Source organism: Corvus hawaiiensis, chromosome 3 (genome assembly GCF_020740725.1).
Source record: "Corvus hawaiiensis isolate bCorHaw1 chromosome 3, bCorHaw1.pri.cur, whole genome shotgun sequence".
Taxonomy (NCBI): Eukaryota; Metazoa; Chordata; class Aves; order Passeriformes; family Corvidae; genus Corvus; species Corvus hawaiiensis.
In genome coordinates, this window is record NC_063215.1 from 33,635,196 (window position 1) to 33,661,406 (window position 26,211).

At 38.4% G+C, this 26,211-nt stretch overlaps 1 protein-coding gene across 4 annotated transcripts in view; it reads left to right on the forward strand.

Moving 5' to 3' along the window:
- The first annotated feature begins 265 nt into the window (after window positions 1-265).
- Window positions 266-26,211, forward strand: part of MEI4 (meiotic double-stranded break formation protein 4) — an 86,202-nt gene continuing 60,256 nt past the window's right edge. For 2 of the 4 annotated variants that reach the window (XM_048298997.1, XM_048298996.1), the window contains exons 1-3: window positions 271-657; window positions 12,470-12,718; window positions 23,916-24,475. In XM_048298997.1, coding sequence (XP_048154954.1) covers window positions 615-657; window positions 12,470-12,718; window positions 23,916-24,475 — 852 coding nt within the window. In that variant the 5' untranslated portion in view covers window positions 271-614. Of the gene's footprint in view, window positions 658-12,469; window positions 12,719-23,915; window positions 24,476-26,211 lie in introns of all 4 variants that reach the window. The other 2 variants (XM_048298998.1, XM_048298995.1) reach the window with 2 other exon arrangements.

Sequence of the window (26,211 nt, forward strand, 5' to 3'; positions counted from 1 at the left end):
ATTTCCTCTTAAGATACTGTGCTGATTTTGGCTGGGATAGAGTTAATTTTCTGCACAGCGGCTAGTATGGGGCTGTATCTTAGGTAAAAAAAAGTTTAAAGAGACCTGAGTTAATCAGCAAAACACTTTGAGAGGCCCTCATGCAATTTATAGCAGTAAGAAGTGTAAAAGCGTGGGGGGTCGTCCCAGGTGATGGTGAGCTCTGCCACCTGGACCCTCGGCAGGCCCAGCGTGCGGCCAGAGTCCAGGGCTGGGACAGGCACGGCATGCTCGCTAAAAGCCTGCCCACAGCTCCGCTCCCTTCCTTCCCTGGCGGAAGCACCAGGGGCCTTCAGATGTCTCCTGCGGAATTCCATGGCCTCCCCCTTCCTGCACCTTCCCGACTGAGGCGGCCTTTGCAAAAAGCTGGCCCTCCCTCTCATTCCAGCCCCGGAGCGGGAGGCGAGGCCGCGAGTGCGCGGACTCTGCCAACTCCCCAGGGAGCACCCGTGTTCGGCCGACATAAACACGAGTGGGACGCGGAGGGCCCGCACCCAGGAGCTCCCAGCACCGCGCCGCGGGGCCGGGGCTGTGCCTGACCCCAGCGGGGAGAGATCCCGGCCCGGCCCCAGGCCATGGACCCGGGGCGCGGCCCCCGCGGCGCGGCCGCTGCTGCAGGTGGGTGGGAGCCCGAGGCCGTCAGGGCTTCCCGGAGGCCCGGGGAGGCTGGGAGGGAGGTTGGGAGAGGGCTCCGACCCCGCGGTGTCAGTGGCCTTTGGGGATATCCCCCATGTGCAAGCCCTGTGCCCAGGGGTGCGGTATGGGGGCTGCGTCAGACAGCCCCCTGCTTCTCCTGGTTCTCCCGGAACAGCCCCTTGGTTCCCCTGGTTCTCCTGGGACACCTGCCTCGCCTCCGTGCGGGAGGCCTTACGTGATCCAAGAGTGGTTTCCTGAGGAAAAGTTGAGTTTATTTGGAAGGAAATGGGAGCCTTCCCGTGAAAGTTGCACTGCTTTGGTCATTAATGATGAAGAATATCAGCTATGAATTACTTGTCTCTATTTTTATATATTACAAATGTGAAGTTTTTTCCTGTCCATTTCACCTAATTCACACTATTGTTGTGAAGTTTTGTTGGATGAATTCTGGGATTCAATTAATGTTGTTAATGCTCTGCCTGTTAAAAAAAGATTACATGAATGTGCAGATATAACAGAATACAAAAGAATTATCAAAGTTACCAATATTTTTAGCTGATTATTTCTAATGTCAGTGAATGGAAATGATAGTTTCTGATGACTCTGACCTTAGGAATACAGAAATCATAGGGCTTAGTCACTTGCATTTCTCTCATTGACTGATGGAAGAAAGTAATGATTAATTTTGTCTTATCACAGAAATGCCTGGAGTTCTAGTTCCTTAAAAATCGTCTAGTTCCAACCCTCCTGCCATGGGCAGGGACACCTTCTACTAGACCAGGTTGCTAAAAATCCCATCCAGCCTGGTCTTGAGCAGTTCTAGGGATGGCGTTTAACCCCAGCTGGCAACTAAGTACCACACAGCCTTTTGTTCAGTTCCCCCACCCCAGTGGGGATAGTCATAAAGAAAAGGTAAACCTAATGGGTTGAGATAAGAACAATCTAATAATTGAAATAAAATATTATAATAGTGATACTAAGTATGCTGATAGTATGATTAATAGGAGGAATTGTTATAACGAAAGGGAGAGACAGTAACAGAACCCAAGAGAAACAAGTGATGAACATCATTGCTCACCTCCTGTTGACCAATGCCCAGCCCATTTCTGAACAGAGATCATCCCCCCACTATCCCAGTATTCCTTTGGCCAGTTTGGGTCACCTGTCCTGGCCTTGCTCTCCTCCCAGCTTTCAGTTCAGCTCCTCAGTAGCAGAGCATGAGACATTATAAAGTCCTTGACTGAGGGTAAACACTACATGGCAACAGCCAAAACACCAGGATGTTATCAACATCATTCTCATACTAAATCCAAAACCCACCAGCATTGTACCAGCTACTAAGAAGAAAATGTCCCACCTAAAACCAGGGCATGCATCCACAGCTTCTCTAGGCAATCTGTTCCAGTGTCTCATCACCCTCACAGTAAAGAATTTCTTCCTAATAGCTGATCTAAATCTGCCCTCTTTCAGTTTAAAGTAATTTCCCCTTGTCTTGCCCTTGTAAAAAGTCCTTGTAAAAAGTCCTTCTTCAGCTTTCTTGTAAGCCCGCTTCAGGTGCTGAAGGGCACCCTGGAGCATTCTCTTCTCCAGGCTTAGCAACCTCAACTCTCTCAATCTGTATTCAAAGGAGAGGTGCTCCAGCCCTCTGATCATTTTCCTGGCTTAGATGTTTTCTTAATCTGAATAAACTAGTAATTGAGCCAAATTAAAGTGTGAAAAGTACTTGTCTATGGACTTGGCTATGAATCCTTGTCAAGTCTCTTCAGTGGTTCACTGTCTTTTGCAACCTCCAGTGCTTCATAAATTAATATTTAGGTAATACATATTTAAATGTGGTTATAGTTATGCTACTATGCATAGTATATGTAGGGCTTCATTCTTTATTGCATACCGTATGCTTCTTAGAGTACTGGATTCCTAGCAGTATTCCCTCTTTTCCTTGCCCTCCATTACAAACATTTTCTTTCTTCTGAACAATCTCATCTTTCATTCTGCCTGTATTAAATTTCTGTAAGAAACCCAAAACTAAAGTGTTGGGGAAGATGAAAGTTTGGTAAGAAAGTTTCACAGGTATGTAGGCTTGGCAGAAAGATCTTTGAATGTAGAAACTGGGGATGAGATAGAAATGAAAGCAAGTTTTGATATAGAGTAAAAGATGTTTTGCTGAAACACTGATCGATGAGTAACTGAGAAGGCAAAGGTTGGAGATGAGTTGGAAGGAGATTTTTAGGAGTAGGACAAAGGTATGTGACTACAAACAAAGACGTTTTTCACCAAGTAAATAAATCTCAAGAAGAGCATAAGTAAATAGAAAACATGTCTTTACCATAAAGAGAGATATGGCAGGCAAACAAGAAATGTTGATGCAGCAAGAAGAAGAAAGGTCTGAGAATTTTCCATTGTAAGCTTAAATTGTAACTTACTTACTCTTGTGATTGGACAGTAATGACTGTAATATGGTGATGGTAGTAGCTATGATAGGCTATAGGCAAATGTAAAGGTATTGTGTATGGTGCTTATTGGTTGTTATGTATTAAGATACTCTGCAAAGAAAAGTATAAAATGCTTTGTAACTTGAACAGAAAGCGGCTTCAGGTATGCCTACAGCTGGAGCTGGCAGCTGTAGGGCTGGCTCTGGATACCCACTCCCTGAAATGCTGTAACTTGACCTATGCAATAAACAGCTTTCAAGAGAGCCACCTGAAGTCCAGACAGCCTTCATGAAACATTCTCCTATACTAAAGTTTTTAAAATACAGTGGATGCATTACCTCAATGAATCTTGTTCACTGAAAGATACTGATCTTGTAGATTTAAAAACTTGTGGAAACTGAACTGGTCAGGTAAAGGCTGAAAGTGTGAAACTGAAAAGGAAATTATGGTGATATTTTAGTCACTATATTTTAACATGGGAAAAGGAGATATGCAAAATAGTCTTCATATAATGCTCCAAACTCTTGATGATTGCCTTTTCCTGAATTCTGCATTGAAATTCTGCATTCAAAAGCTAATATTGCTAGTCATTGCAATAGGTAAAACTGGGGAGATAAGGGCTGCTTTCTTCTTGTAATTTGGCAGTATATAAAGGCTGGGATTGTTTTCCATAGTCCCTAATGCCAACTGTAAATTTACTCTTTATGTAATTATTATTCGCATATATGAAACTTTGTAAAAGAATAAGGGTTTGAATTTCATGGTCTCGTAAATTTCATCTCATAAAGCTATAATGAAAAGTATGTCCTCAGCTCCCAAACCCAACGAATTTACACCCAGGTGACTAAGTGAGCACAGTTTTGTTTTGGTAGGGGAAGAAATCTGTTCTGACGTAAGAATAGATTAATTTACACCACTAAGTTATACTTTAATTTCTGAACAGCAGGTTTTATAGAATAAATTCCCTTTTCTGGAAACATATTCATGTCTTTCATAGTCAGAATAGTGAAGAGAAACATGGTAATGGTACTGTGTACCAAATTCACTTTATATTGTGACACATGAAAAATGCCTGTTGGAGGAGAAGAAGGAGTGCAAAAGAAAGAACTTCAGCTTGTAGGGAGAATATATACACAATTTTAAACTACCAGAAAATTCAGGCTTAAATTACTATTTTCAAATGACCTTTTTGAAGAGTGAGGCACGGAAGCTTTTAGGACTCAAACTGATTTTTTGTGCTCATAGAATTCCAAGCATACTTGCTGTTTCTCATGTCCCTACTTTGCACCTGTCTGCTATGTTGTGCATTGAAATATATTCACAAGGTTATTCTCACAAACTTTTTTCCATGTCCAGATCTAGAATGACAGACTTCTTTTGAGGAGTGCTGCTTTCAGCCTTGCAAAATTTGTCTTGTTAGTGAGGCACCTTAAATAGGTTTTTGAAGGTCTCAGCTTTAGCTGCCTGTGGTGCACCAGCTCATCTCAGTGCAGTTGGCTGCCCACAGTACATGTGTGTGCATCTGATGTAGTCATCTTAACACTCTTTGTAGTCCGTGCGGAGAAACAAATGTTTCTGGGTCATGACTTCACCACAAAATGTACAAATGACTTGGCTTATTTTTAACATTAGAAATCTCTGTTTCTGCCCATTGGTAATAAAAGGAGTCTAGACAGCTAGCTCAGTTGTAGCCATCTAAGCTGTAGGTTTCTGTAATTAAGAGGAGATAAATCCTACATCTAAAATGTTACTGAAATCCTGAGGGATTATGCTTGCTTATGTTCTTAAATTCTCTGAAACGGTTATATTTGGGAAACATTAATAAGCTCTAAAATGTTTTTTCAGCTCATTCATGTTATTTGGATTTGGAGAATTTATAAGACTTGATTTTAGAAGCTAAAATTATTTAAAAGTTAGAGTTTGAAGGAAGAAATCATGCTACATTTAAGTTTCCATGTGCTTTTGACATAAAGTATTTTAAATATTTATTATTTTCAGTATTGTTTTAGTGTTTTGAGTCCATTTGAAAAAAATATGCTGAAAGTATTGTTAGGCTTGTTGTAGGAAAAGCAAGTTCTTCCCCGAGTGTGTCCACATTACATATCTTTGTGTATTATGAGCATAGGTTGTTTAAAGATGACACTGTGGAGTAGCCTTGGTTTAATATACATTTTTACAATAAAAACTGCTTAATTGGAACACTGAAGTGATACTTCAGTTCATCTTGATTATGTAGTTGTCCTATTATCATTGTTTATTATATATACAAATGACGTTGTGCTAGGCGTACCAATTAAATCGAGTTTATTTTATTGTTGCTTAATGTTGTGGCCGTATGTGTCTGAGCTCAGCCCAGTTCTGCTAGAGCACTTGCAGCATTTTGTGCTCCATCATAATAAGTTCATATCTTGATTTCTGTTTTATAAAGCAGATGAGGTTACAAAGATGTGGTTAATTTTTTCGCCTTTATTTGCACTGTGTAATTGACAGACGAGTTGAAGTAAAAATCATGGCAACAAAATGGTTTTTCTCTTTATGTCTTTAAGGACAGATCATACTCTTAAATTTAGAAGAAAAAGCAGTTTATTGATATTTAGGGCTGTCTGAGGATTTTTTAGCTGTGTAGTAGTGGTGAATGGCAATTTGTTTCTGTCCTGACAAGTCTTCTTATTTTTAAATAAAAATTTCACGTGTGAAGAAAACTGAGCCCTGGAATGGCCTGGAAGTTAAATGAATTACAGTCTATTTTGTGTCTTATGCTATTAATTTTTTAAATTATTTTTAAAATTCAGATGGCAGTGGTCTGAATAACAAATGAGTGTCATGTTGTAAGCAATAAGGTTTTGTCTATGATATTTGCAGCAGTTTTCTCCATTATTAGCCATGAATTTCGTGGCCAAACATGGAAGTCATGCCTAAGGTCTATAATTCTTTGACATTAATGAGTATTACTCCAGTGTTGAATTATTTCAAATGAGTTTAGGTTTTGGGTTTGGTTTGAGGTACCCTATAATTTTAAACCATAGCATAATTTAGCTACCTTCTCCTAATTTGTCTGTGACTTGCTTGTTTCCAAGGTCAGTCAGAAAATTGTATGTACCACTCAGAAGAGTAAATTATATAAAATTCACCTCCTTTACCCATAAGCACCCCTGAAAGACTTCTTAAAAGCTCCAGAGCTGAGGATTCACCTGTACAAAACGAGTAGCTCATCTTTTGATGAATGGATGCAGCACATTCTGTGGTTCCTCTTGGCAGGGGAACCCAGAGCTGGCACAGGAAAATCAGTGGACATGGTCCCAGGAGCTGTAGGAAGCTCATCCCAAGATCACTGTGTTTTTTATTCAGGAAGCAGTCTATTTTGATGTGACTGCAAGTTTAACTCTACCTCTTTGTAGGATAATCCTGTTCGGGAGGCCACTTCCTCTAGTTCACATGTACTAATGTGAAGAATAATGAAGGGATCATCTCTATACTTCAGCTACAGAGTGGAAATTATTGTTATCCCTGTCAGCACGTTGTTGACTCTAGTGGAATTCTGGCATGGAGTAAAAAAATAAAAATAGTATCCAGAAGTATTTTTTTTTTCACTTCTTGAGACTTAATTTGGTGTGCAGCAATGAAAGCAACTTCTGTGCACTCAGGCTGGGCTGTTCAGTTGTCTGTGGTTAACGGGGGAAAAAAAAGAACCATTGAAGTAAAAGGCAGAAAAGCATCTTCTGACAGCCAGGAGAGTGCTAGAGGAGGAGAGAATGCTTTTGGGCCAGTGGTGGGCTTGGAGAATTGTCCTTGTTTCTTGAAGATGCCACACGTTTGACCTCAGCTTCCAGATTTTGCCAGCATGTTATCAGTATGAAAATGGGGACCACTAACTAGCAAGGTGCAGCCCTCTTGTGGAATTGCACGTTTTTTGGAAATAGGAGATTTTATAGCATGTTGAAATTACCTTGATGAATAGCCTTTCATGGCTCTAATGAATGTTTTCTTTTTTTTCCTATAATAATGAAATATTTTAATTCTTTATGTTTTTTAACCGATAGTATGAAACCTTTGACCTTTGGAATGAAATTAAAGATAGGCAGTTTCAAACCAAGAAGAAAATGAACCAAAAAGGTGATCATCTGAAACTAGTGGGGTGGACATTTTTCCTATTTTGTGGGAATTACTTCCTTTTCACTTTTTGACCATGTCAAAAACAATGTGGGACCTACCAGAAGAGTATCTTCTTGTAGTTAATGGTGTAATATGATGTTATGACCTAACTAGAGTGAAACAATGCTGAATGACCAGCATTTGTATATATAAATATATATGTGGCAGGTTTATTTTTGAACAATTTGGTTGGAATGGAAAGGAGGTATATAGCCATTTTGGTTATTATCTGTAGTAACATAACAATATAAAAGCATGAAAATATCACATAAGAAAATATATATGAAAAATAAAGAAGAAGAAAGGATAAGAGTAAATAGTGTAGAGGAAAGATACCACCACCCGTGGATCCAGCGACCAGGCTTGATTGGTGCAATTTCAGTGTCCGAAGTGATGGTTTCAATGTTGATCTGTCAAGGGTGGCAGAAGCTCTTGAAACATAAACTCATAAAAACATAAAACATAAATTCAACTCCCAACTTCAGTGGGAGTTGAATCCCTTCATTATTCTTCACATTAGTACATGTGAACTAGAGGAGCTGGCGCCCCAAACAGGATTAACCTGGAAAGAGGTACAGTTAAACTTGCATGTAAAGACATTCGAAACATCTGCTCAGCTTTGGGTGGCAACACCCAGGTACCTTCCCTGTGGGGGCGGTTTTACACTGTCTGCTGCAACACTGTGGACCATGCACAGTGTTTTGGTGGAAGGCCCCAGAAATGAGTCCGGGGACATTTCTGAGGTCTTTGGTGGTTAAGACCTCTTCTAAGACACGACCCTTGTTGTCAGCGTAGTTGAGCCAGTTACGTCCCGTCAGAAGGGCTGAAAACCTTCAGGCCTATGTGGGAATGTTTTGATACCTCCTTGGGGTGGGGCAGGCACAGTTTTACACCTGAGCCAGTTGTGTAAAGGAGGGTTGGTTTGCCCTGGTCTTTCTCCAGCGGTGGATGCTCACCTGGGCTGTTCTTGCACAGATCAGAGGTTTTGCTGCCACACACCCAAAAACCTCTCCTCCTCTCCTTCAGCTGGGTGGTGCAAACCTGGCTTCAGCAAGGCACCCGCAGCTTTTGCAAATGGCCAATTCTTTGAGTCATTAACCCTTAACATTTCAGTTTCTCTGTATGAGCTGCTACATCAAATGCAGCTGCAAAACAGGACTGGCATGTTGGTGGATTAGGATAGTGCTTATGAATCAGATTTATCCTGGTTCTTTCTGTTAGCCTGTATTCCTGCTTATATCAAAGGTCTTCAATGAATCTTGGACCACATCTCAGTTCCCCTTGGTTATGTTACACAGAGTGTACAGGACAGTTCATCGCTCCTTTTGTAATTATTTCAGCAGGTGAATAATTGCTCAGCAGTCTTCCATGGCTGGGATCTTAGCAGGTCTCAGCACCCTCTCCCTCCATGAGAGCTGGAAGCGTGGAATGTCATTCTTGTGTTGGAAATCTTTAGACTCAGCCCTGTTCGACAGTGTTGTTAACCCACTGTGTCCTCTGAGTACTCTTTCTTCCAATATCAGTTTGTGGATTGAGGGGTTTACACAGGGAACCTGTCACCAGGTGGAATCTGTTGTTAGGGTGCTGAGCCCTGCTTCCAGCAGAGATTGCAAGGCATTACTGGTTCTCTCCTTAACACTGAGTAATCACACGAATGGAGCTTTGGATAATTCTTGAACCTTTCTCTTTCTGTCAGACATTTTGGCATTAGCAGCTAAAATTAGACTGGTGACTCCTTTCCGCTCTTGGCCAGGTACTATTCTCAATCAAGGAAAGTTTCTGGTTTGGTTCTAAAACTTTTTTCTGCCCAACCAGTGGTATAATTTCTGTGCTGATAGGAGCAAAAATATTATTGATAAAACTCTGTAGCTGCCAATATGCTTTCAGTGGAATATATTTGGTGGTTCAGCACTTCCTGAGAGCAACAGATTGCTGTGCAATTTTTGCTAATGCACAGTTGGCCAGCATCCCCGTATTTCTAATAATGTCATCCGGTGTGTTATTTTCTAGAAGACTTATATAGTAGTATCTGAGAGAGCAATTGTCCCTTTAGGGAAATGGTGAAAAACCTTAATCAGCTCTTAGAACTTCTGCTTTTTGATACACAAACTTCTCTTTTCCCAATCAGAAAAGAAATTAAGAGAGATGGTGATAGTGACAGTAACAGAAAGCAAGTAAAATATCTGTATATTCTCCATAAAATCTTTAAGAAGTCCATTCTTTCTGGAAATGCATGCAGGAATCTTGCTATTTGTCATTAATTATCTGTTTTTAAACGAGATTTTGTGATTCCAACAGAATGACTTCTCCAAAAACTGTGCTGTGTCTTGTTCCTAAGAAGAACTGATTGTGTGATTTGTCCTGCTGTTGGGGATTTTCTCTAACAGAAGTAATTTTTCCAGAAAAATTATTCTTTTTCTCCAGAGTAAGAATATCTCCCTAAACTCATTCAGTGTAAGGCACTCCTACTGTGCAAGGGAATCTGTATAAGATGTTAAAGAGGAAAAGGCCTCCCTCAAACTCCAAATTTCATTAATTCATTAATTAAATTTATGTCTTAACTGTTGTAAGGAGGAATGCTATTTAAGATTCTCAAAGCAAAATTAGGTAATGGTTTATGTGGTTTATGTGACTTACTTACATCTCCTTTAGAAAATAGCATTTTGGAATGTTCCAGTTGAAAGATCCTTTTACTTGTACTCCATTGTACTGTTACCTTGTGCACTTAGGTTTTTGTTATGCTTAAAACACATAGTTTTAAGGATAACAAAGGGACAAAATAGTCCCTTTCAAAACAAAATGAAAAAGTGACTATTTTGGTAATGAGTGGTGAAAAAATGCTACCAAAGTAGCATTTCACACTAGTAGCATAGTGGTAATATGTCAGTGGTCAGACAGCAAACTTTGTATTTTCTTCATATTTTCTTTGTAATAGTATGTCCTGTAAGGAGAAATAAAAGAGTACAATAGATAAGAAGGTATTGATGGTGACTGATGATAAAAGGCACCTGAGCATTCATGTAATTCTGGAATAAATACCACTCCCTGACCCATACTGGAATGTTGGTCATTTTGCAACTTTTGTGAGTGTAATTTAAAGGAAAATGCTAATACTGACAAAGCATATTATGAAGCAGAAAGTGAACATGGATTTGTCCTTAAAAGGAAAATTGATCAGAAAGCTTTTGCAGAGTAGTCTCTGGAGGTACCAAAATTTTAAGCCAGCAGTGTAAGACGTTTTTCTGCCTGCCCTAATTTATCGTTCTGCTCTGCAAAGGGACTTTGTAAGAATGGAGCTTGACAGACACTGTTTGAGTAATATCTGGGTGAAATTTCTATTGATGAGATAATCTGGGAAACACCTTTCAGGTTCAAAGCTGAATATTTTGGATACCTTACTGTTACTACTTGATCTTCTTTCAGTGTGTTTCTACGTATTTAATTTTATTCACAGCTTTGAAGGCAGTTCAATTACTTGCATGGTTTTGTATTTGTAAACATTTCCTTTGATGTATTAGGCAAGCAAGTCTTACACCAGTTAGCTGTCCCACAGAGGTGCTAATCCTTTGAGACTGCGAGAATCAACCTCTGCTTTTCACAGAAATTCTAGATATGAATTGAAAAGTTGTGTAAAACAGATTTTCTTCGTAAGAAATTTTGCAGAACATACCATTTAATGTATAACTGCTTTAAGTAAGCGGCATACATAGTATAGTTCCGTTTCTAAAGGCTTACTATTTAATTAGCTTTAAAAATGCACTGGTAGCTTAGATTAGGTGATTTTGCCCTGACACGCAGCAGGAATGGAGTGTTTCAAGTGGAGAAGAGTAGCTTAAGATATAGCTGTAGGTAAACAGATCCCAAGGAATTTTTGCAGTCTTGTCTCTTGTGCTCTTACAATGTGAAGTGTTAATTGGCAGCTGTGTCTTAATGGACAATGTGCAAGGGTTGCACAGGGATTGTTTATGTATTTCAGAAGTATTTGAAAGGTGAAAGAAATACTTAAAGAGCAGTGCCTTTTGTAAATGTCCCTGATGGATAAATGAATATATGATGATTTATGAGTTACTATCCAAAGTCAAGTAGAACCAAAGGAAGAAATCAGCTTAGTGATAGCAGATGATCTGGGGAAAGGATGACCTAAAATACCTTTTTCTAAGCTATGCTGCAACTATTTCAGAGCTGCTCAATGCAACTTACTGTAGTGCTTAACCTGCAGTTTTGTTGGATAACGAGAAAAAACAGCATTGTGAAAAATGTGTAGATGTCAAGGCCAGGGCAAAAGTGTAGGAAGTGATTTTTTTTTTTCCCATAATTATTCTGGGAGTGATATTTTTTCAAGAAAAGAATACATTAAACAACTGAATGAAAATGGTGTGGAATTAGGAAAAAAAAAGTAACTTTGCTGATTAGATGGGCTGGTTATTATTAGTTGGTTTTAATTTCATTTTTTCCTTCTCTGCACCTAGGTCCTGTGCTGTTGCACATGACATAATCATCTGTTTAAATATTTTGTTTCTCTGACTCTTATGATGCCTTTTGCCCCATCCTCACTGTTTGTAACAGAGTTTATAAAACTTTCTTTACTACCTTACTAGCCACTTGCATCACTTTGAAGCTGTCTGCCTAGCTTTCTGCATGCTTGAGGCTTAATGTGGACTTAAAAATTCAAGAGCACCAATACGAGGTGTCCAAAATCAAAGACAACCTCAGAGTTTTATCTTTTGAGCACTGGGACCTTTTGGCACACTTTCAAAAATTTATATGTATTGTGTTTAAGTATAAAGAACCCCAAACGCATTCTTCAGTCATGGGTTTAGAATCCTTTTGGGGGGGAGGGAGTGTCAGAGTGGTTTTTTTGAGGTTAGTATTTTTACTTTTTTCATCTTTGTTTCAGTGGAGATAACATTTGCATTGAAAATTTCGCTAGGATAAGCCTATTTGAAGTGCTTACTATTTCCACAGTTATTCTCAAATACCAGCTGAATTTTATTTTTATAGCTGGAGTGCAGCTCATGTATGTTCTGTTCTCACTTTGAGCAGAGATGCTTGTATTTCTGTTCTCCTTGATGATTTAGGAATGCACTGGAAATAAAAGAATTGGTCTCACTGTTGAACAGTTTTCACAGCCAAGAAAATATTGTGCATCATTTCCTTAATGGAGTCATAGTGAAGTAACCTTTTTGTTTTCTGTTTTTCTAATGCAACAGAAATCAAAGATGGAAGAGAAAATCAAATTTCATATTTGAAAATATCAAAACTAGCATTGGCTTTTGCAATTATCCACTCAAAACCACCTGGGAAGAGTTCCAAAGAATACATAGAGTACCTTGCCAAAACTGTATCCGAACAGGATTTTGGATGGAAATGGAAAGTGGAAGTGCTGGAAGCTGAAGTTCTTCGATTACGACAGGAACTTCTTTTGAACAGGATCTCTCCAAGATTCTGCTTGGAAAATAGTAAGTTACTCAAATAATTTCTGGCTATGTTGCAATAGCAAGGAACCAAACAGCTTTCATGTTGCCTTTCATGTACCATTTCTTGTACCTAGATGTGGGAGTCTTCAGTGTACAGTTTTTTGGTTTTTTCCACAGTTCTGAGGTTGTGGAACACTTAATTTATTTGTAATGGGATTGTGCTTGAGAATTTGATGCAGAATTTACATATTTAACCTTCAGAACCAATATGTATTATACAAAATAATTGCAGACCAAAATTGTCAATACAGAATGTTACTCTATAACCTTGGAGCTACTAGTTTGTAGGAACTAGTTTGTATTTACATTTGGAACATGTCTTAAAGACATACTGCATATTTTTAACCACTCTACAGATGTTTAAAATCAGAATTTAAGCTTAAAGTCTTGGAAGCGTTAATCCCTAATATGTGTAACAGGAAGGTAGGGCAGGCAAAGAACAGTGTATCTGTTGCTTCTGCAAGTGTACTGAGACTGTGGGTACTGTGAATGTTTTTTATGGCATATAAAATATTGTGAGTCTGATATTATTGGATTCAGGAAAGCATTTATTCAAAGAAGATAAAAAAAAAAAGATGGTCTCAAACAGCACTGTTTTTCTGACTTGTGCGTGTGGAGTGAGTCATGCTCAATTCAAGATATCAGTGGCACTGTGTGAGCTTGGAAATCAGGCAATGGAGGATTTCTGCAGTCTCTGGGGAGATACTTTCCTGGGAGATGGAGGTCAAAATGCTCTGGGCTGAAGGAGAGAGAAAGTTCACTGTTGAAGGGATCTCTAAAATCAAGATGTATAACTAATTGCTTTATGACTTGAGATTTTTAAAAGGCTCCCTGGTGGAAAACTTGATAAGGCTTTACCACACTGCTTTTGTACTGAAACAGTAGCTTCTTTATTGCCTTGTGAAATGATCTCTAGTTTGTAACGTTGACTGATAGGGGGGATCATTAGACTTCAGCTAGAAGCTCTAATGGTTTATGTATTTTTGTATAATAGACCTTTCTCTACAGAGAAGTGATTTAATGACCCTTCTTACTTCATTATTGTCTGGGTGTCTGTTTTCTGCAACATGTTGCAAATATGACATATAAAACTAAAAGTAACTTTAAAGATGCAGCTTCCCACAGGTGTCTTATGTTTTGAAGAACTGGCTGCATATGATCAGGAGAGATTTATAAACATCTAATGTCTGGAGAGAATATTCTGATTGTGGATTAAGCAGAACACAGCAAACACTATCAATTAGCAAAACATAGCAAACAAAATCAATTCATTTTCAACTTCCATGTTCTAAGTCTAATTTTTTTAAAGATTCTCTAAACTCTAAATTTTAATTGTGAGATAGGCAAAGAAAACTGTCCCTGGCAGATAACACGTCTTGCAAAGGATGTTCATTTTCATTGCCCAAGTTACACTGAAGATTTAAACTGTGATAAATCTTTTCTAATTTTAGATGTCTTATACCTGTGCTAAGTTTCTGCTGAGTGTGCATTCATGATTACAGTTCCACTAGAGATAAATGCTTGGTCATGTGCATTTGAGTAAAGAAAGGTTGTTACTGGTACCTGATCTGTTGGTGAGATCTACACACTCCTCAGGAGATCAAGTTGATGATGTACATTAATAGTAGAACACCTGTGGTTGACATGTATGGGAAGATGGTCATAGAAGCAAGGCCTACCTGAAATAGGGACCGCTACACCACTGGCATCTTCTGCCCCAAGAAAAAATACAGCACCTTTCTCATGTGTTGTGCCCGTTTTGAGATTTTTCAAGCCCATGGAGATTAGAATCTAAAGGATGGCTACTGCTGAAATACAAAGGCACAAAGAGTTTGAATCTAAGTTAAGAGAAAAAGTGGTAAGCGGTGTTTCATCTTTTCAAGTGAGACTACTATAGATCCATCAAGCCATCCTTATGGATGATGATACTAGGTTTACCACCTAATATCACACCAAAGGTATGCTCTTTAGGGCTGAGGGTAATAACTAGGCTTGTTCTTAGCACTAAGATATCAAGGATCCTTTTCCTCCTCCACTCATTTCTCCAGCCTCATTTCTGGAGTTGGTGTTTTGCTTAAAATAATGCAGCCTTTTAAAAATATTTCAAACCCCCAGCTTTTCTATGGCTTTCTTGTGTTTCGATTAACAACTCTTTAGATACAGGAATATCTGGGTTTCACAAAAATCACCACCAGAAAATCTCATGCAGTAGGATGAGACTGCATTTATTTCTGCTGGTGCCTCTTGAGAACTGAAGAGTTTGAGTCCTTCAGCCAAGGTTCACTTTGCAGCTGTATCTTCTCTGCTTTGCATTCCGAATGTGAGAGCTTTCCTCTCCCACCTGCTGTTTGTAATAATAATAGTAGATCTTTCAGGGGCTTCAGTAATGATTAGAAACTGCCCATGGAGTTTTATTTCCCTGATGTGAGAAATCTGTGAGCTCTTTGAAGCAGTGGTACCTATTTTCCCCCTCCACGTACAGTTGAACACAGTATGGATGTGCAAATACATGAAGGATAAAGAACAGAGAATGCATTTTTAAAAGGTATGGTGCCTAAATTTTTTTGTCCCACCTGAATAATTCTTTGTCCTCAGAGACACTAAAAAAATTGTCAGTTCCTAACTTAGGGGGAGAAGCCTGCTTTGCTGCAGGTAAACTGCTTGGTGGTATGAGTTCTTATGGTTTAATGTGTTTTTTATGAAAGCGCAGTGGTCTGTATTCACTGACTGCGCTGTGTCTGGAAGTTCCTTATTTTTACTTACTGTTCAGTTGTCTTTCTGAATACAAGGACTCTATTCCTTCGTAGTGCTTTTGGCTGTATGCCAATCATCTGAGGAGGAGGAGAAGCAAATCTTTTTGCAATTATCTGTTATTTTTCACCTTGACAGTATTGTCCTGACAGCTATGCCCATGGGTAGAAAACAGAAGTCAAATTTCATGTTAAATCAGAGTTTCTTGTCTTTCTTTGATCCAAATTTACATTTCACAGAAAGGAGGATAGAAACTTCTTGGTGTTACTCTTAAGAATAAGCATATAAAATACTTGAGCATTCTGTTGTCACTTTGCTTTGGAGCAACATGAAAAGATAAAGAGTCTTACAAAGCATCGATGAATTGATAGATTAATGGATTTAAGCACCTGTCCTCTGAGACAAATTCCTTCACTGTTATCAACTCATAAAATCAATGATCATATTGTTTCTTGGCAAGCTGTGTTAAACAGTTCTGAAAAGCCTGCAGCTGTTACTTCAGCCCAAGAAGGCATAAATGCAGTACTCTACCCTTTTTTGGCCAAGCACATATTTTAGGAATGACAGTTTAGAGGATAGATGTTTATTGCCTTGGTTGCTTCAGGCTGATACTCTTGAAGGTTCCAAATCGATTGTCCAGGGTATATGTTTAGCAAAGCGTGTATCAAGTATGTGTTCTCTCTTCCTTAGCTTCACCTTCAAACTTGGTTCAAGTTACTCACTTCTTATGTGGTGGGTAGGGATTTACTGAGCTGCTTGCTCCTCTAATTAAAATAAAAACCGGATTCTCTCCACACCGCACCTTTTTAGAATTAGGTTAATCTTCCTTTTATAGATCATTTACAGTAGAACTTCTTCTGCCATGCCCTGGAGTTCTCTCCTGTTCTTAACCTCCACAGTAGCATGTCTGCCAGCCACCCTACCACAGTGTGTCTGTGTGTTTAGGGAAATGCTGAACTCTGAGGGGGAATGTGATTAACGTGAATGTCTGATTTTTAACTGTATGCTGAGGCTGTGTTTCACCTTTCAGGATACTGTCCTCTAAATTCTATTCTCTGTGTCAAAGAAGCAGCTTGTATCTCTTTGAGTAATAAGACCAGAGGAAAAAAAGAATTTTGTATCTCCTGCTTCACTCCCTAACTTGTTTTGGTTCTTTAGGAATTTAGTTGTACATGTGAAAAAAGGAACAAATTCCTTTGTAGATTAGTGTGAATGAAGACACTTCAGTCTCCTTTCTTCTCACTGGGAGCTTATAGAACTGGAACCAGCCAGTTCAACAGCTGAAGTAAAACTGATAATAACTAATACAGAACTACTGTTTACCAGCAGCCTTGGTTTGGGCCACAGAATTCAGCCTTCTCTTCCCTTTCCACTTCCCTGTAAGTCATGGCTTGGGAATTTCTTGCTCAAAATGGAGAGGCAGAAACTCTGGGTGCTTATGTTATACCCCAGGATTTCCTCGACAGGCAAAGATAGGATCAGATAAGTCCTGCTCTCATAATGTCAGGAACAGTGATGGCCAGTCAAAATATTTTCTGAGTAACTGGATTTCAAACTTCTGAAAGGGCAAAGCTCTCCATCATGACTTAAATAGTGTACTTGTGATGTTTCCTCTGCCTCCTTACATTAAAAGGAGTGGTGAGAGAACATAATTGATAATAGATTTTTTTTAAGCTCATTTTCAAAGAGAAACCAATCAGATGAATTCAGAAAGGTCAGACCAAAACATGAAGATTTCCTCAGTAGATATGTTATCTGCAGCCTCATAAAGGAGTCTTCCTTGTTAGTGGAGATAACAGCAGTCCACATCTGACTGAATAGTAATGATACAAACACATTAGTCTATTAGGAGAAATTATTTCCCTGCCCAGAAGGTAGATGAAATAGTGTGAAATCTGTTGTGAATAGCACTTAGCAACAATTTTAGTTCCTATAGCATGGCAATAGGGTAGAGGACTATAGAGTATAATGTCCAAGTTATCGTGGTATGTTTAAGGAAAAGCTGTTTTTTCAGGTTGGTGTGTTCAAGTGAGCTGCTGTTACAGATTGCTATGTCCTGTCATCACTTCCCCCCCCGGTATTTGAAGGAGTACCAAAGCACGACAATTGAGGAGGAGCTGTCAGTCTCTGAGGGGTATAGTTTACTTCTTTCTTTTTCTATCTTCCTTTTTCTAAGGTGAGAGGATTCTTCATTGGGCAGCAGTTAACTCTTAATTTGATGTTGCCATGGAAAACAGTTCTGATTATTTTTGTTGGGTGCTTAGGGATGTGATGTTTCTGCATGAAGACATTCTACCTCCCTATTTCTTGCCTCCCCCCCCCCCCCCCCCCCCATTAAAAATAGGTGTCTTTCTCTCCATACAGATCCATAAGGGCAGCCCAGTGTGTCATCTCAACATTTTTTTCTCTAAAGCATGGGGATGTCAGACAGACAGTACTTCTGAAATGCCATTTGACATCTTAAGTGTACTGGTGTACTCCCATGCTTCTACCAGTGGCAATAGTGCAAGTAGGCAGCATGGCAAGGAATGTCTCACAACCTAAGTATTTTATGTTTTTATGAGGAGAGCAAAGAAATGAGAGCAGATCTGTGAGATGGAAAAAATGAAGTTAAATCGTGTTTAGCACAGATTTACAGGAATATGGCTCTTGGAATATGATGATGAGATAAATCTGTTCTCCGTGATTGTATTGACACAATAGGGAACTTTATGAAAGCTGAGGCCTTTTCAGGATAATTAAATAAGTTAATTTGCAATCTGGAAAAGCACCAGCTGGAATGTAATGATTCACTGAAATCTCGGAATACTGCTCCTTCCATGGATAACAGGTCCGTTTTGGTTGTGGAAACTTTCTCCTTTTGAAAGCAGGTGCTGCTTGTCTTATCTGACGGCATTGCTACAGCTGTTCTAAGCACATACTTGGGGCAAAGGGACCCAAGAAGCATCCCTTTCTTTCCAGATTTCTGTGTAAGGAACCCATTCAGAGGCAAAACCAACCCAGTTTTCCCAGCAAGAGAAAGGGCTTGTTATTATTTTAATAATTCATTATAAGATGGATAGTGATTTTTAGGAATAAGGTTCATAAAGGCAAGTGGGATTCATAATTTAGTGTAGATTAATTTCTTCTGGGTAACAGAATGATAGTTTTGGAGAAAACTGAATGTATATGGTAAAAACAGGTTAAGAAGTGTGGCCATGGCAGTTGGGATCCTTTTGCCTTTAAGTCTGCTGTGGGAAAATAAGGATCAGTCAATGTTTTCCCTGGAAATACAGAATCACAGAATGGTTGAGACTGGAAGGGACTACCGAAGATCATCCTGTCCAAGCCTCTTGTCAAGCATGGACACCTAGAGCCAGTTGTGCGGAACCGTGTCCAGACAGCTTCTGAGTATCTCTCAGGATGGAGATTCCACAACCCCTTTGGGCAACCTTAACCCAACTCAAACTTAGAATCTAGTTCCTCAAGCAGATCTTTGTTTGTGTCCTTCTGGATATATAAACAGAAAAGCCAAGTATTTATACCATGTTGTATTCAAGAAAAGCGATGTTTTTAGGAAGGCACACTTTAGCTGACTTGCTAAGGAGTCCACCTCATTTCAGCCTTCATCTCATTAAGTTGCATCCAGATCATTGCGGTCTTCGTTGGCTGCTATGTCCTGTCTCTCAGCAAAGCTCAGTTTGTTTCATAATGGAGAGCACTTTTAATAAGACATAATGCTTCCAGTTCAGTACAACCAGTTCAGTGAGGTAGCCTTCAGAGGTACCATACATTAATTCATTTAGTATTTTGAAATGTCGCCTATCTGGCTTAGAACTCAAATTTCAGTCACGTCATTGAGATGGTCAATATTGTAAAGCTTGTCAGATTTTTTGTTGTCAAAGCTGCTTGATGAGCATTAGCAGAGCCAAATCCGTATGTTTGTTACCTGATTATTTATCATTTAATATCTTTACTGCAAGTACTCTTTATTTGACTCGAACTACAGAAGATTTGTGCTGTCATCTACAGAGATCCCTTAAAAATGAGTGTTTCAATCCTCAAAAACCTTCTCAGTTCTTACTGAATTCTAAACATTTAGATGCTCTATTTAAGCAAAATCCCTAACAAATTGAAGTATATACTTCTAAGCCTTTAGAGAATCATACAAACCTAGCACTGACCAATTTGAGAATTTTAGATACTCAGTCCTATATTCATTTCTGTGAAATTATCCCTAAATGGGATAAAATATGTCAGCATGCACCTTTAGAATGAAAAAGCACCTTGCATTTAAACAGAGGACCTTTCTTTTCCAAGCCAGTTATAAAAAAACCCCCATGGAGATGCAGAAGCCAAGTGTGGGATACAAGGCTTCTAAAACTTCTTTTTTTGGAGAATTCTAGAATCTTTATAATACTTTGGCATTATTATTTTGGAATAATGAAAATAGAAGTTTGGCTTGGTTCCAGGTCAGGACAACAATGAGGTGTTAAACACATAGTAGTTCATAAGGGGGGGAGAGTTGTTTTTTTCCTCGGCCAGTCAGCTTGGTTAGTAATGAAAGCAGCAGAATAGAGACAGTTACACATGAAAGAAAGGCAAAGAAAACATATGGGTTTTGAAAGAAGAGAATTAACTTGATTCATTGTTCACGGAAAGTGCACTTCAAACAAACCAATCAATGAAAATTAAATGATGAATAACAGAGTCCTGAAAAATGTAGAAGTGGACATAATTTCACTTACGTTTTTAATTTCCTTTTAGAGGTTATTGACTGAACACCTACTTGGAAAGCAGAATGCAGTATCATCAAAGAGATTTCTAAGAATGTCTCATTTTTAATTGTCTCTTGTTTTTTCTTTTAGAAGTGGAACTGAGAGTATCAATTGTAACTGAGTTTTAAGATAACTTTACGTGTCTGATGTCAATGTTTTTTATTTTCAAGTGATAATCCATGTGTCTGCTCAGGAAATGAGAGAATATAAACAAAGTCTAATGCTTGAAACTGAAGTAATTTTTTCTTTGCAGAACTCAGATCACCTCTTCACTTTATTTCTTACCTCTGCCACCTTCAAGCCTCTTTTCTGTTCTGCAGTCCCTGTTGGTGGTGGAACTGCAGGTAGATTAAGTTTTTCAAAAGACTTGAAGATCATTTTACCATTTCACAGCAATTTCATCAGTTGAGGACCCTCTTCAGTTTTTAAATTTTGAACTACATGTAGCATTTGGCCTTTCTCACTCAAATGTGCTCCAGTCTGTGGCAGCCACTAGCAGAGTGTCTTAAGGAAGCATCTTCCACCACCCCTGCTCCTGCTGCATGGATCTTATACAAGCTGCCTCTTTTACTCCACATTGGGTAGGGAGAGAATGAATGTGGGACATTGAATTGCCTTTGGTGTTTTCTAGAGCTCTGCTTCCTCAGAACTAGCTGAAGACTCCCCCTTCTCTAATCATGGGGCATGTTGCCATCTCACTGCCCTGATGAAAGCCTCTGTTTTATGGTCCCACAGGGGTATGTACATCTGAGTTCTAGTGCCTGCACACCTTGCTGACACGCTGCTCAGTATGTAAGTCACTCCCTCATCCCTTGAGTGGCTTCTGATTTTCAGGCCATACTCTTTCTGCAGTAGTGGATATGTGTAGAACCATGTGAGTTCTTCAGCCTTTGTGCCCCAAGACTCTGTGGTACCACATCTCGCTTTGTTTGGGGCTCAGGATCTTGCTTTGTTTTTCATCTCAGGATCTTAATTTAGTAAGGAGCTAAAGTCCTAAATAGGAGTTAAGAATTTAAATATTTCCTGAATTTGGTGTGACAAATTTAAGGAGACTGTAAAATTGTTGATGACCAGATATTTCATTACTTATGGTGGTGTAAATTTGGTGTCACTTTATCACACACACTAAATTTTCATATTTCTTGTTCCAATACACTTATAGTCAAATGTTCTTGAAATTACTATTTACAGATTCTTGTTAGTCTCAGGCAGGCTTATTTTAAAGGCCATTGCTTTTATTTTTTTATTTTTGTACTTGATAACCACATGGTGTGAACATCAAGACTGCTTTCTCATTTAAATAGTAGGTAAGTACAAAGCGATGAGTTTAGCTTCTTTCAAGAAATAAATTACAAGCTATGTGTAGACATTCTGAGGGGAATAATGAGTATTTCCTGGTGGATTTTTTTTTTGTTTTTTTTTTTTTTACAAGATAACTGCCACCTCCTCCCCAAATGTCTGGAACATGTAAATAGCTTAACAATTTTAAGTATTTTAGATGGAATTACTCATTTAGATGGAAATATACTGCTATTGGGGACTTACTGTAACAGGGTTTTCCGGACACTCGTCATGGAACAGGAGTTTGATATTGCAATGAATAGCAATCCAGCCATAAATGGAACATTGTCTCATACTAGAAGGAGTGTTTCATTGAATACCCTACCTCTTACATTTGGGAACATCTTAAGTTTTTCTTCTATGGATATTGCTGTACTATTCTTCCTTTTTTCTTCTCTTTTCTTTCCCTTTCTTTCACCTCTTCTGTTTTTGGTTTGTTGTTTTTTTTTTTTTTTTTACTTCCACAAGAGAATCAGCAAACATACATATGGGGTTTTTGCACATAGTTCTTGCTTTACTGCTTCTGACTTCTGACATTAAATCCTCATGAGCAATTTTCATGTTTTCATGGGATTGAGAACAGGAACAAAATACCCACATAGCAGAACTCACTGTAGATGGATTCCCTGGAAGGGAAGCTTATTTTCCTTAAATGGAACCAAAAACAGCTTTCATTTTTTTTCTTCTGAAATGTGTTCTGCTCAAAATCCTAGGGAGAGAAGACATAGAAAATGGATGCCTGTTCTTGTTCGTCAGACCTTGGGAAGTGTGCTTTGCTTCTTTTCTTGCTTTCCAAGTTTGGATATGCAGGGCATTTGGAAACAGTGTTAATCTTTAAAATGCTAGGCTGGCCTTAAATGTCCAGCTTTTCCTACCTCCTGGAAATGGAAGTTGATTTTCCTACAGTTAGACCTCTCATTTTGAGTCAGTTGGTACCAATACTGTGCAATTTCAAATATGTCTGAATGTTAAAGATGTGAAACTCAACAATAAATAAATAAATAAACCACATTTCCAGTTTTGATCTCAGTAATAGTACTCTCATTGGTATTGGTATGTTTTCAGAGACTGAACTAATGGTCAGAATTTAATTTGAAATTGTGAATTTAATGAAGTCTGTATTGAAATTTTTGAGTAGTGTTTTATTAACATACGGAATATTGTAGGTTGCTGCCTAGGGATGTTCTCTGTGTTAAAAATGCTTTTTTTAACTGTCTATGAAATACAACATTTATTTCCTGTGAGGCCAAACCATCTATAATTTTTAAAAATTAATAAGAATATAAAGGCAGAGGAGTATGGTACTGCTTTGGATTCTTGTGGAAAATGTGAACAGTGTAGGCATGTTTTCTAAGAGTGAGAGGGGAAGCAGTTTGTGACTCTGTCCCAGTAAGCAGGGCTGAGCCAGGAGTTGGTCAGATGGGGTTCTAGCCTTGCCTCGTGGCACTGAGATGTTTACCTGTGTTGGTCTTCCACTTCACTTCTCTGGCTTGTTTTGACTGTGATCTTTTGGCATAGGTAGCATGTAGGACAGGTGTCTTTTGTCACCTGGAGCTGAATTTATGTTGAGAGGCATTGCCTTAAATGTATTTAATGTGTGAAATGGGATGAAAGAGATCCTACAGTAGCGCATGAAAGTAATTTATTGGTGTGAATGTACTGCATACCTCTTGTAATGTAGTTTGTGTGTCTTTGAAGGAGATGGTGTGAGATAGGTGATGACTGAAGAAGCTTTTGATTCCAAATGTTTCTCTTTGTTAAATAATGAAAAAATCAAATCTAATGTTCTGTTCAACTTTGACTGTTAGAATTTCTTACCTGACTGGGGAGAAAGAGCACACATAAAAAAGAATATTTTGTTTGATGCAGTTATAGGAACAGACTTTCACTGCCTCTTAATACCAGTCAGAGTTTTTGAGAATAAAAGCAGTAAAAATGTTTGGAAGACCAGGAATTTACATGCATTTTCTTCCCTGTAAATTAATGGGAGTATAGATATTCACTTAAATTGTTTGGTTTATGTCTACTTAAATTATATATAGGAAAACTGAAAATTTCTGACAATTTTAAACTGAAAATTACTGTTCATATTACTATGAGCATAAAACATCTTGTTTACAAATAGACATTAACTTCTGAAATTTTTTACTTTAATTTAAAAATACGTTCTTCCACAGCTAAATTCTAGTCATGAGAAGTTCTTGGGGAGCCAACATAGACATGTTTACATGATTTTTGCATGGAAGCAAAAAGGAGAAAGTATATATGGCACTTTCAATAAGCATGCGTTTAAGTATTGCACAACTGTAACTGTGATGTTTGCATTTCAGGAAAACAGGATACGTCTGCTGAAACTCTTCTGGGTCGGGAATCTATAAACCCTACAAGTTACTCAAGCCAGCTAGAAGACTCTGGATGTGATGTCTGTAATGACTCTGCATTTGATTCTTTAGGCATAGCTTCAGATTTTCACCAATCTGAGCATAATGTCAACACTTCTAAACATTGGTTGGAAAGAGTTCCCCCACTGAACCTTTGCCGTAGTAGCAAAGAGCAATCTCTGACTGCTCCAGTGCAGTTTTTGCAACGTTTGCTTGAAATAAGAAAACTGTCAGAAGGAGGAATTCTTCAAGCAGACTTCTCAGAGCTTGAGAATGATTCTTTCACCATATGGAATTCAGTGTCTCAGCTGCTTGATGGACTGACTGTTTTTTACAAAAGTCCTAAATTCCCAGCTCCAAGTTTCCTTACTGAAGGAGTTTCTGTTTTGATCAGTTTAATAACTGATACTAAATTATCTAATCATGTTTTGAAGAAGTGTTTCAAGAAGATGGAAGAATTTAAGAAAAATCTAATTCAAATTATTTTAAGAAATAGGAGTGTCAATAGGGTAAGTTTGAAATGTTTTCTATCTTTCATATCCCACTTCCATATGCTGTAATATTCTCCTGGTTTTATGCACTTTTAAAATACAAGTTTGTCTTATATTTTGAAGAGTACTACTCAGAGATTTTTGTGATTGTTCTTTTCTGCAGTATGGACAATAAATGCTCTGAAGCACTTGAAAAAGTTCTTGCTCATGCTTGCAAGAAGTTCTAGCCTATTCCCAAGTACAGGACCTTTAAATAACTGATAAAAATGCAGTTTAAAGCAACTTCATAGAAAATACGAGGGAAAACCACATTGTTTCTCTTGCTTTATGACGATATACTATAGATATTCATTCATATGTAATGAATATACAGTTTTTTATTCTTTCTTGAGCATCTAGATAAAATAGTTCATTTGCTTCAGATATCCATCTTCCTCTAGATACTTGCGAACTGTGTTTTAAAAATATATAAGCAAATGAGTGAAGAGTTCAAAAATAATATATCCCCATGACAAACAACAAATAGGATTGAATTGCATTTTGTTTGTATTCATCAGTGTGTATTGTTCCATGTATCATCTTGTTAATTTCCTCATTCAACTGAAATATCACTGGTCTGTCCTCACAAGATGCCCTACAGGTAATGAATTTCACTGCCTGTTTTAGGATTTTTAGTTTTCATTCTGGCTTTTAGAGTTAACTTGGAACAGACACAATGGTGGTATTGTTTGACACTCAGACGTACCAATCTAGTGTCCCCATGTAGGCAACTACACTACCATTAGAGCAAATGAAGATCTTGTCCCTGTAATTCTTGGAGCCTAAAGAATGCTCACTGGGTACTAGGTCCCTATTTTAGGATAAATTCCAAAGTTGCCTTTAGCAAAATGAGAGCCAGAACATCTGCTATGCCCGTGGATGGATGTACCCATTTGTCTTAATTTAAAATGAATCCCACTCACTGTGTATTGAGTGTTTACCCCAGAACATGAACATGAAACAAATATTATTACCAAATTAAGAGGGTGTTGGATGGAAAGGATGTACCTGTATTTTGGTTAGAAAGCATTCAGACAGAAATCTTTCCAGGACTTGTGTTTCTAATACCAGAAACATTTCCAGTTTAGTGTCACCATGGTACAAGACTTAGTTTTTAATTAGAGGTGTCCCTGGTCAGTGTTTTGAAAGGACGTGACCATACATTCTATTTGTGTTGCGATAGGAATGGAGTTATACAGGTGTGATTCATTTTTTTTGTGTGTGTGTGATCACTGGATACAAAATAAAAAGTTTGAACAGTCCTTCATTAAGGACTTTTTTATAGTTGATGCTGTCCTGTGTTTCCACTGTTTCCCATCCTCTACCTGAATGGGAAGTCAGTAAATAATTGAAGTAAGGTTAATTGTGGAAGAGCAATCCAGACATTATCCAGAGAGGGATTTTCTGTTGATTGGAGGAATCTGGCAAAGTTTAAGTGAGCAGTGTCACATCTTAAATGGCAGAAAATACTCTGATAGATCAGGGATGTTTCAGGTGTGCAAAATGTTTTTATGATCATTCAGGAGAGGTGGAGTATGTCCACATAATTTGAAAGTGGCATATTTTCTCTGAATAACTTCACTAAAACAGATGGCTTTTTATGAGATGTGTTGTATCTTGCTTCCACCAAAATATTGACTTAACAGTCATTACTATTGGCAGCCATTGCTTCAGTCAAACAGATTAAAAGAATTTAAAAATCATATAAGCCTATT